Source organism: Brachyhypopomus gauderio, chromosome 11, assembly GCF_052324685.1.
Source record: "Brachyhypopomus gauderio isolate BG-103 chromosome 11, BGAUD_0.2, whole genome shotgun sequence".
Classification (NCBI taxonomy): domain Eukaryota; kingdom Metazoa; phylum Chordata; class Actinopteri; order Gymnotiformes; family Hypopomidae; genus Brachyhypopomus; species Brachyhypopomus gauderio.
In genome coordinates this window covers 8032875-8043831 of record NC_135221.1, presented here as the reverse complement: position 1 = coordinate 8043831, position 10957 = coordinate 8032875, and the positions used below count along the sequence as shown (strand labels likewise).

The following is a 10957-nucleotide window of genomic DNA, read 5'->3' as shown; positions in this document are numbered from 1 at the left end:
CTTCTGCGAATAAAAAAAAGACATAAATACAGGGTAGTGACGTTTCATTTGCGTACTGTTTCGTTAAACTCGAAGAGGCGTGGTTAAAAGGTGTCATGGCGGCCTCCTCGTAAGCGACGTTATGTGTTAGCAAGAGTCCGCACAATTGTACCCCAACACATTTAAGTGTCATTGTATTTTTGTAGGCACATTTGAATGTAAAGGCGCTCTCGGACATGGGGACCGTGCATGCCAGAGTAAGTGTAGTTTTTCCACACCTACTGAAGGGAGCAACGCAATGACCTCTGAACACTGACAACCTCAAACTTTTCTTAGCTGTGAATGGCAGGTCAAGCTGGATCGGTACCAGAACGCACTGCCCTAGCTAGTATGCTGTAGATATGTTTGTGTGCTGTCGGTCAGTGTGACGAGAAGGACCGACCATACTGTACCGAACATGAATGTAAGAGTTTGCACTGTATTGTAATGACAAATTCTACTAGCTAGCTAGCTAGCTGTCTAGCAGGGTAAGCTTTTCATCATGAAGTGGCTTGTCTTTAATATAAAGCTAATCGCAGTGAACTTGATTTTGACTAGATGAAAGTTAAAATCTTCAGAAGTGATGTTTTTTGATGATTTGCGAGGTACCGATACTTGACTGAGTCTCGTTGTACCGGGAGAAACTTACCAGGCCAATGTTTACATTTACTACCTATGGAAACCGACGCTACACGTGTCACCATTATTGGTACCAATTGCTATAACTTTTCTCTTCAGAGTTTAGACCCTCTCCCGATGCAAGGGCCTGAACTGGGGGTGCAGGCAGACGACATGGATCTAGGCGAACCAGAGCAGGAGCCCCAACAGGAGGTCCTTGAAAATAAAGACGTGAGACGTGCTTTACTTTCTACTAAAACGGCACCAGTTTCTTGCAGGCTGTTTCAGGGTCCAAGCTTTCAAAACACTCTGTAATTCTTTAGGTGGTGGTTCAACGTGTACATATAGATGGCCTTGGAAGGACCAAGGAGGACATCTTGACATATGAAATTGCTGATGTATTCCAGGCTAAGAACCTGATTGATGTAAGTGATTCATATTTGTATTTGGAGTAGTCGACGTAAGGAATAATCAAAGCAGTACTATAATGGCCTGTGAGGTAAGAGCTGCATTTGTTCTTATTCCATAGGTGATGAAAAAATCCCATGAGGCCAGACAGAGACTTCTCCGTCTGGGAATTTTCAGACAAGTGGAAGTCGTCATTGATACTTCAGAAGGTGTGTTATTGTGACAGGCAGTAGTTTTTGTCAGACCCATTCAGAAGATGAACTGAAAAGGCTGCGTACCTCTTCTGCAGGAGAGGACGCTCTGCCCAGTGGGCTGGACGTGACGTTTGAGGTGAAGGAGCTTAGGAGACTAACAGGAAGCTACAACACTATGGTGGGAAATAATGAAGGCAGCATGGTGAGTTAAGAAGCACTTAAGTCTTTATTCCCACTGTCAAAGACGCATGCACTGCAGTGGAATGGTTAATGTATAGTGTCCAGCAGAGTGTTTCTTCCATATCCTCTATCCTCCTTTTCTCAATTGTCTGTAGATCCCTGAGAGAAATGTCAAAAAATTATTCTTTATAGGTGGTAAATTGTAAGTGGGTTTTTCTTCTGCAATGGAAAGGTGCTGGGTTTGAAGCTGCCAAATGTTTTTGGCCGTGCCGAGAAGCTCACCTTCCAGTTCTCATACGGTACAAAAGAAACATCCTATGGCCTCTCCTTCTTCAAGCCTCAGGCCGGTCACTTTGAGCGCAAGTATGTTCTTCATTAAGACTATGCTTCACTGTTGCTGATTCAGTTGTTTTGGCCTTTCAACCTTAACTGAATCCCAGTTTGGCCATTAACTAGGCCTTGGATTAGAGCCTACAGTAATCTGCATATTCTCCTCTTGCCATGACTGCCTCACAACTTTAACAAAGGATGAACTTCCACTGGTTGCTACTCATACTCAGGTTTGCTATTGCAGCTTCTCCATCAACATCTACAAAGTCACGGGGCAGTTCCCTTGGAGTTCTCTGAGGGAGACTGATAGAGGGGTCTCAACTGAGCTCAGTGTAAGGGTTTTCCATATTTGTTATAATACACAAAAAACAGGAAAATACACAAAATTATTTTTAGCATTTTTGTACCTTAGTGGCTGAAAGTGAGATGCAGTCTATTTATATATTTTGGTGTTTTTATTGGCAGTTCCCCATCTGGAAGACAAACCACACGGTAAAGTGGGAGGGCGTGTGGAGGGAACTGAGCTGTCTGGCGCGTACCGCCTCCTTCGCCGTCAGAGAGGAGAGCGGCCACTCGCTTAAATCCTCCCTCTCGGTATGCCTGCTGATCATAATTATCAGAAAGAAAGGCTTACTTGTACTCTGAGTGAATGCACAGTTAGATTGTTTATGACAACTGCATATAATGCAGGGCAGATAATCTTCATGTACTTAAAATTAATCCAGTGAATTTGACCTTTTTCAGCATGCAATGGTTATTGACACACGCAACTCTGCGATCCTCCCAAAGAAAGGTGCCTTACTAAAGATCAATCAGGTGAGTTTGGCCAGGTGCATTTCTTCTGGATTCATAAACCAAACAGGAAGCACTAATGCTGATATTGACCGATCTTTTGCGGCCACACAGGAGCTGGCCGGCTATACAGGTGGAGATGCCAGCTTCCTGAAGGAGGACTTTGAGATTCAGCTCAACAGGCGCCTCTTCTGGGACTCTGTGAGTGCCAAAAGCACAGTCCAAATCGTCTCGCCCTCCAGAAAGTGTCATAAGAGATTTTTTGGGGGTATATAAGTGCAGGGAATTTTGAACCTTTCCCTTACCTGCAGGTCTTGTCGGCTTCACTGTGGGGGGGTATGTTACTGCCCATTGGAGACAAGCCCACGTCCATCGCTGACAGGTTTGTGGCTCTTCTGCGGTGTTGCAGTGAGCACAGCACATTCCTGTATAAACTTAGGAATTCAAAAATTTAAGTAAAAAATGGGTCTAAATCTGAACATTTTTTAATGTGCAAAAGTGTTGGTGGTACAGTAAGGGATGGTTCTGACATGTTTTAAATGTGAATGTCAGGTTTTATCTCGGAGGCCCCACCAGTGTGAGGGGGTTCAGCATGTACAGTATTGGACCACAGAGTGAAGGTATCACACTCACACCAGACACACATAATTTAAAAAATGGCGCCTGTTCACTTTGGGAAATCAACAAACTCTGAATATAAGAAACATTTTTTAAGATATGTAAAGAGGCTCTGCTTTCATATTAATTCACACCTTGTAGTCGATTTGTATGCACATTTGCTTCTGCCTGTCAGAAAGGGATAAAAGGGTACTACTCATAGTTACAACATGCCTAGAACCAATTACAACACACCCAGAAACAGTTATAACACACCCAGAACCAATCAGAACACTGCTGTAGTCAGTGTGCAGCAGAGCGTCGAATGTCTTTGCGGTTGTTCTGTTGTGGTTGTTCTGGGAAGTAACTGAGTATGATCTGCTGCTCTCAATGGCAGGCGACTACCTGGGTGGTGAGGCTTACTGGGCTGGTGGGCTCCACCTGTACACTCCACTGCCCTTCAGGCCTGGGCGAGGGGGCTTCGGGGACCTCTTCAGGACACACTTCTTCCTCAATGCCGGAAACCTGTGCAACCTCAACTACGGTGAGTCCTGGTTCCGCACCCGACACTGCACCACCAGCTGTGTCTATTTCATCATCAGTATCGGTATCATCAGTATCATCAGTTGGCCGCCGTTTCATTTTGTCACTCCCTACTGATGTTGGAGAAGTACAGGTTTGCTGTTGCAGCGTTGAGTGTTTCTGTACCGGGAGTTTCACCGCTGTCGGTTCTTTTCCAGGGGAGGGGCCGAGGGCTCACCTGAGCAGGCTGGCGGAGTGCATCCGCTGGTCGTATGGCGCCGGCATAGTGCTGCGGCTGGGAAACATCGCCCGGCTCGAGCTGAACTATTGCATTCCCATGGGCGTCCAGAGCGGAGACAGGTGCATGCTCACCCGGCCTAACGCACAGTAGGCAGGGGTGTATTGTCCAAAACACACACTGTTATAAAAAACACATACTCCTACAGAACCTGCTATAATCTTGATGCTCTTAGTAATTAATGATAACCCAAACATCAGTCATTACTGCTCACATCAGTCAAACAGCTCTCATACAAATGACATGGAAAATTTATATTTGTCTTATGTTGTGTACATTGTGAGTAATAGATTTTTATGAAATACAAAAATGAACACTGGGTCTTGGTGTAATATTTTAATATATAGAATGTAATATTTAAAGAACCTCTCTCTTTGTGTGTTTGTGTGTGTTTGTTTTCTTTTAGGATATGTGATGGAGTACAGTTTGGAGCAGGCATTCGCTTTCTTTAATATATGAGGCCATTAACATGTCAATTTTGGACAAAACCAAGTTTTTACATGTGGATAAGATATGGATAGAATGTGTAAGATTCCAGTACAGAATGGAAACTGTTGAATGAAAGTTATGTTTCAGCCATTGTTTTGACATCTGCCAGAAGCATTTAAAAGACAGTAGTTCAAATCATAAAAACAGGTTGACTGATTAAATACCAGTGCCCTTATGACATGTCATATTTATTTGTCTGAATAGCAAAATGGTAAATAAATAATGCTTCCTGACTTTGTAAGTGTGGCGTGATGTTTGTCCTGTTCTGCGGGAGTCTCCACTTCTGAAGGCTACGTCTGCTCTCCTGCTCACACCAGACTTCACTGCATTGGGACTTCAGTTTGAATAGCAGGGGCCTCCGTTGCTGCTGTAGGATAAATGTGAGGTGTTCTTGGAATCTCTCTGTTCATTCTAAGTTTTTGTTTCTTTTCCCTGTATGAAGTTACAAAGTGTCAAATGCAGAGTGTTTCACCGCGAACAAACCCTGAATGCTTGTGGCCCAGTCACTGAGCATTTGGGCTCTGATTCTTGACTTTTTCATCAAATTTAACCTTGATCAACATAGGAAACATGAATCAGTGAAGGTCACTGCTTTCTTCAGGCGTTTCCCTTCTGTCAGCACTATGAAGACAAAAACTCTGTGTGTTCACCCAGTTTGTCATTCTGAGGGAGACTGTTTCAAGGTTCCAGGAAAAAATCTGATGGGGAAGAGCTTTAAATCTGCCTTTAATGGTAGCTAGTTTGACACTTGTCCAACTCCTAGAATGATCCTTCTGATTCCTTCCATGAATCACCTGAAAAGCCTTTGTCAGCAGCTCATCCTCTCTTCAACCTAACATGAAATTCTTTATTGCAGTCAGTGAGAGGAGCATCAGGTGGCCACTAGATGTCCTTGTTTTTCATCAGCCCTCCCACCCCAGGAGACCCTGCTGTTCACGTGCACTGATTGGATAGACAAGGCCCTACCTCCAGAAGTCACTACTAATCCTCTTTGGGCCATCGACTGTCTAATTGGCCCAATCCCCAGCCTCCTCACCATAACATCCTCCCTCCCACTACCCCATATTCCCCTCCTTCTAGCCTGTGAACTCGCTTTCTGAAGAGACTCTAATCCAAGTAGATTACAAAGCAAAGCAGAGGATTTTGGTAGTGAGTGCCAGGTTGCTCGACATGCATAGTTGCACTTCTGCATTTGGAATGCAATAACTGTTCAGATATGGTTCTGTGTGTACATCCTGGATAGTATCAGTCTAGAGTTAAATAGTAATAGTCTAGAATAAAAGTCTAGAATTCCACCACTCTTGCCAAAACAAGGATTTATTCTTCCATTGGAAAGTTTACAAATAAATAGAAAAAGATATCGGAATACCTGGAATATTGATTTTTTTCCTTTTATGACCTTCCCTTTTGCCATGAAGAATGATGAACAGGATCATCTGAAGCAGACTTGGGCCCAACCAGAGAAGAAGGAGCACCTGCAGACGTCTGTACCCCAGCCGACGGCATTACAGGTGATCTGAAGGTCTGACTGGCAGAAGGTTTAACAGCCCTTATCGGGTCAACGTGAACACATGTGAGCTTGCGGATGAGAGTTGAGCCAAAACTTCAGTGGAGACCTGAGGTCCACCAGGTGGAAAGTTTGACGCCAGAGCCTCAGCAGGCGCCGGATGCACTCAACCGGCATGATAGCTGGTGGTGTCCTTCACGGGAAGGGGCCTTCGTGGGTCGCCCTCTTCCTGCTTCGGTCGACCTGCCTCTGGCTCCTGACCACAGCGCAGATGAAGATCCCACCGGAAACGTAAGACATGCCTCTCAGGAATGGTCACCTTGGCCTGCTTTAGCATGCAGGAAGCACAGTGCACTCTAGTAACACAGCAGTAATTTTAGTAATACCTCCATCAAAGGATTTTTCTGCGTTTGTCGTGAGACGCATTATTTACCGGTTTCTGTACCTGCAGTGAGCAAAATGATCAAATGTTACGATGCAAGGAATCCTATTCACCTATTCACCAAGCGCTTGATTGTCACCTGATTATACTTTGTATTTATGTTCTGTGAGGGGAAATGGATGACTCACTCACAATTATCGCAGAGTTATCTAGCAGAGTTTTACATTCGCTTGCTTTCTGAGAGATGTTCCTGTATCTGCCTCAGCAGTATGTGTGTTCCTGTATCATTGCTGTAGCAAAGAGCACTGACTGTAGATCAGAGTCCATGATGCACCTACTGTGCTATGCTGGATGCTGCCCTGGTTAAAATGACTCTGGGGACAAGCCAGACTCTGAGGCCAGGACATGGATGCACATATGGTTCCCCGCATGGACACAGGATGTAACACTCTTCATGCTTTACTCTCTTGTTGGTCTGTTTGGCCAATCATCTACATGCATCTCTACATAGTGCAAATTCTGAATCTCATAAACAGAAAATGTTCTGTTCGGCTCTAATGGATTTGTAATTGGTTAATCATAAAACAGGTTAGAGACACAATCAGATTAGCAGTGTGTATATATATATATATATATATATATATATATATATATATACAGTAGCCTATATGTGTGTGTATATTAACCTTTTATTTTGAAATCAGTTTAATTGCATTAAAATTTTCTTGTGACCAAGAGATCCATAATCTTTTATAATTTTAAATAAACCTTTAGATGTCTTTGATTATAAGTTTCAGAGTACTACATCGAAATATCAGACTTGACATCTAGATGTATTCAGATGTGCTGCTTATTAACAAACATAAGTATGCTTTGATCAGACTTTGAATCGATTGTGATATCAATTCACTGATAGGTTTGTAGGCAGGACCAGAAAGCCTGATCTCTATCACATACAGCCAGCCATCTTCTGTAGCACCGTTATATTTCAGTGCTTAGCACAACACACAGCCTCTTCAATTTCCTTGAGGTTCTGCTGGTCTCCCACATGTGACAGGCACCTCATCTGCTTGTTGAGAACCACTGATAATTCTCCAGTTGTAATATTGCAAGATTTCATGTAACTGCAAAAGCCCGTGAGCGGTGTGTTTGGCAGCTGTGACAGTTGTAATGTGAGCTGGTCATCAGGTGGGAAGATCATATCCACTGAACTCCTCTGTTTTCCCATCAGGGTTCAAAAATGGGCCAATGAGATTTCAGAGCAGCTGCATGCAGTTGCTTTAAAATACTCAGGAGCTGCAATATTACAGAAGGTAAGTCAGATAGACACGTTTTCATCATTGGTGCGATGCTGCCAATGATTAACTCTAATCATTGGTTAAAATACCAATGATTAACCATTGAAAATGAGAATGAGAGTGTGTATATATATATATATATATATATATATATATATATAAGCAAAAAATACACAAAATGTTCTGAGATGGGATATTAGTGGCTGCTGCCATTACACAAGGCTCCTGCACAAACTTCTCGTTGAAGTGAAATCCAGTACATGGTCCCAGCAACTTCATCGTGATGCTTCAGCTCTGTTCCCAGGGGCGGGTAGCTCCTCCTATATGTGAGGATTTGACATGCCTAAGCTTGTTTTACTGACGGAGCTCCGATTTCTATATTGGACACTTGATAATGCTATTCTTCACTGTTCTTATGCCTCTATTTTAACTGCAACAAAAAAATTAAGTGTATATTATGGGCGGGCTAACACTAGAGCTAAAATATGTAAATTCTGGAATTCATACGGTGCACAAACTGCATAAGTTCTTTTGCAAAATTCCTAAAAAGGCTTTAGAAAATTCCCAAACTGGCTGAGGTGCACTCGTAGGTCTTACATGCACATGCCGTGGCAGCACAGGGAGTATGGGAGTTAAATTTGTCAAATTGAGAGTATCTGAGATTTTGTCTTATGCTTTTAGTGTTGCAGAGGCATCAGTTGCACCTGAATTCCTCTGGTGCATGTCTGTAAAGTCTAGCCCAGGACAATTATTCAAGCTCAGTTTGGAGGTTATTAAGTTATTTTATGACCCTCATGTTATATATTTTGCATTTATCTGATCATAAATGTTTTGCATTCATCACATAGCATTTGCATGTATAATAACACAATATAGTGCTATGCTTATACATTCACAGACAGTAGCTTGGCTTGTATGGACTTTAAATAAACTCAGTATCACTATCTAACAATTCAACCAGAAACTCGATGATGTGGAGCCCGTAATCTGGATAGAAGACGTGGATGGTGCTGCTTTAGTCCAGGAGTTTGCAGAGGAAATCGAGAAGATGCTGGGGAGGAAGATGAAGTCCGTTAAGGTGAACAGCAAAGTGTGGGAGGGCAGAAAGGAGGTCGTCTGTCCTCGAACCAAGACCGAAGACTGACCTCTCAGAGGAGAGACTCAGCACTTTACAAAGTGTTTACTGTCGTCTAAGCAACTCTGGCATTCACTCGATAGCATCCTCACCACTGACCTCGTCACATGAGGAGGTGTATTTGACAGAGACTACAAAGCACTTCTGCGAGATGCTCTGGACAAGGGCGTCTGCAACATTCCGTAAATATAAATCGAAGGCAGAGATGAAGAGCAGTGATTGGTTGAAAATGTAGCATGTGCACATATTTTGATGATGGTGTGTCGCATAAGTGCACCTGGTCAGACAAAGTTTCTTTGGATCAAAGAATAGGAGGTTCCCTTTACGCTTCGTTTTGTGACCTTGCATAGCTGGTAGCTTGAATAATGTTCACTTTTGGCCTGAATGGCCTACAAAGTTCCAATAATTTACTCATAAAACCTTCTTTTATTGTAGCAATCTTTTAAATATTTTCTTGGCTGTAAGTAGTAGTACTACACTTTGCTTATGCCACATTCACTGCATGCTCAGGTGATCGTTAACAAATAGGACCATCAATCAGTTCTAATATACTGAATGAGCATTGTTCAGCATTCTGTCTGTTTTAGTGTGTGCCTACTTCAAAATTACACTAAACTTCTGCATGGTTTTCAGTTGATTTGGCTAAATAAGAAAGACTAAAGTTAAAACCCTCTTCACCGAGTCATTCATGAGTTGTTAATCTCTTTCTACAATCTCTTCCCAGAGGCTGGCAGACACAGCAGAAGATGCCGATTTATATCATGATTTTAATGCATCTTTAGAGGTGAGACGTGGAGGTTTGGATAAAATGTCCAAAGTTCAGCTGGCATCTGGAAATGCTCAGGAATCTTATATTTCATTATATCTGATATTTCATGTTACTATACATCACATAGTTAAGCTACAGTTCACTGATGTGGTTGAATTGTCTTCATCAAATTGTTCATTGGTTTTGAATTAGATCCCTGCAAATATTAGATTGTTAATAATAGGACTTTGCGGGAAAATGTGTTTGCTTTTTAAACAGTTTGATTACTTCAACTCCCTGTTGATCAACACGCTGGATGAAGATGGAAACTATGTGGAACTTGGAGGGGAGTTCCCACTTGAAGAAAATGAGCATTTCAATGAACTCCAAGTCAACACTCTAATGAGTAACATTCAAGTCCCGACCAACGTGTACAACAAAGGTAGAATACCATTAACATCGAAACCTGACACTATCAGAAGAAACGTTCTGACAACTAAAATACTACTGCTATCGTTACATGATCTAAGTACGTCAGTGATACATCTGTCTGACTTTCCCTCCTGCTCTGTCATTCGTGGTGTCTGCCTAGACCCAGACATTCTTAACGGGGTGTACATGTCCGAAGCTCTGAATGATGTTTTTATCAGTAACTTCCAGAAGGACCCTACTCTCACGTGGCAGTACTTTGGTAGCTCTACTGGTTTCTTCAGACTGTATCCAGGTACAGTGAGTGACAACAGGACAGTTCGTTTAGCACTCCTAACCTTGGTTTGTTTTTGGAGGCTTTAACGCTGTAGGTTTATGATTTACCTTCATTTACTCTACCATTAGGTATCAAGTGGACTCCCGATCCAAATGGAGTGGTCACCTTCGACTGCAGGAACAGAAACTGGTGAGAGTCTGAGCCTTGTAGCAGTTGCAGTAGTGACAGTAAGACCCTGGTCCCACGTAAAGACTTTAATCCTGTCCTTAATAGTTAATTAATCCTGTCAGTATCCACATTAGTGGGTGTCGTCATGGGCACCATATGTAAATGTTTATATGGCCACACATCAGAGGCATTTACGGTGGCTCAGGTAGAGCTGGGCTTTTTGTGCAGAAACACAGGAGTATTTTGAGTAACATATCACATCGAATGTCACACTGTTTGCACACGGGTGATTATGTAACGTGGTCCACTTGCCTCTCCTTGGGTGAGACTACATCGAACTCGCATGGCTAAAGTTTTAGGGAGCTGTAAACTGCAGTTGTATGTACATAACCACATAGGGGTAGGTCTTGTTCTCGGCAGCAAGGGGTGATCTAAGATGTCCCTCACTGTGTCAGGTATATCCAAGCAGCCACGTCTCCTAAGGACCTCATCATCGTGGTGGATGTCAGCGGCAGCATGAAGGGGCTCAAACTGACCATTGCTAAGCACACCATCAACACCATCTTG

The 10957-nt window shown here is 42.8% G+C and overlaps 2 protein-coding genes across 8 annotated transcripts in view; both read left to right on the top strand.

The window, feature by feature from the left end:
- The first annotated feature begins 70 nt into the window (after positions 1-70).
- Positions 71-4680, top strand: samm50 (SAMM50 sorting and assembly machinery component). 2 transcript variants are annotated; one of them, XM_077021643.1, is made up of 16 exons: positions 83-236; positions 316-442; positions 757-867; positions 960-1061; positions 1166-1253; positions 1334-1440; positions 1651-1781; positions 1993-2080; positions 2214-2342; positions 2493-2564; positions 2655-2741; positions 2852-2922; positions 3093-3160; positions 3535-3681; positions 3878-4019; positions 4364-4680. In XM_077021643.1, exons 2-16 carry the CDS (start codon positions 437-439, stop codon positions 4407-4409), a joined length of 1395 nt encoding a protein of 464 aa, XP_076877758.1. In that variant the 5' UTR covers positions 83-236; positions 316-436; the 3' UTR covers positions 4410-4680. The 2 variants fall into 2 exon arrangements, with proteins under 2 accessions (XP_076877757.1, XP_076877758.1); XM_077021642.1 differs by lacking the exon at positions 316-442 and having other exon boundaries at positions 71-236.
- Positions 4681-5540: 860 nt separating this feature from the next.
- The window catches only part of cacna2d4b (calcium channel, voltage-dependent, alpha 2/delta subunit 4b), an 18505-nt gene continuing 13088 nt past the window's right edge, over positions 5541-10957 (top strand). For all 6 annotated transcript variants that reach the window (XR_013133977.1, XR_013133976.1, XR_013133975.1 and 3 more), the window contains exons 1-8: positions 5541-6244; positions 7567-7648; positions 8595-8711; positions 9493-9552; positions 9796-9958; positions 10109-10240; positions 10351-10411; positions 10846-10957. The exon at positions 10846-10957 is cut by the window's right edge and continues 39 nt beyond it. Coding sequence is in view for 3 of the 6 variants with exons in the window: in XM_077021640.1 (XP_076877755.1) it covers positions 6114-6244; positions 7567-7648; positions 8595-8711; positions 9493-9552; positions 9796-9958; positions 10109-10240; positions 10351-10411; positions 10846-10957 (858 nt within the window). In the remaining 3 variants the exon portion in view is untranslated. The remainder of the gene's footprint in view (positions 6245-7566; positions 7649-8594; positions 8712-9492; positions 9553-9795; positions 9959-10108; positions 10241-10350; positions 10412-10845) is intronic.

What these genes read in the sequence shown, in the direction of transcription:
- samm50 (XM_077021642.1), top strand. Translation starts at nt 216, where the DNA reads ATGGGGACCGTGCATGCCAGA. An exon ending in TGGGGACCGTGCATGCCAGA is followed by an intron (nt 237 to 756) that starts GTAAGTGTAGTT and finishes TTTTCTCTTCAG; the next exon opens with AGTTTAGACCCTCTCCCGAT. An exon ending in GAAATAATGAAGGCAGCATG is followed by an intron (nt 1,441 to 1,650) that starts GTGAGTTAAGAA and finishes TGCAATGGAAAG; the next exon opens with GTGCTGGGTTTGAAGCTGCC.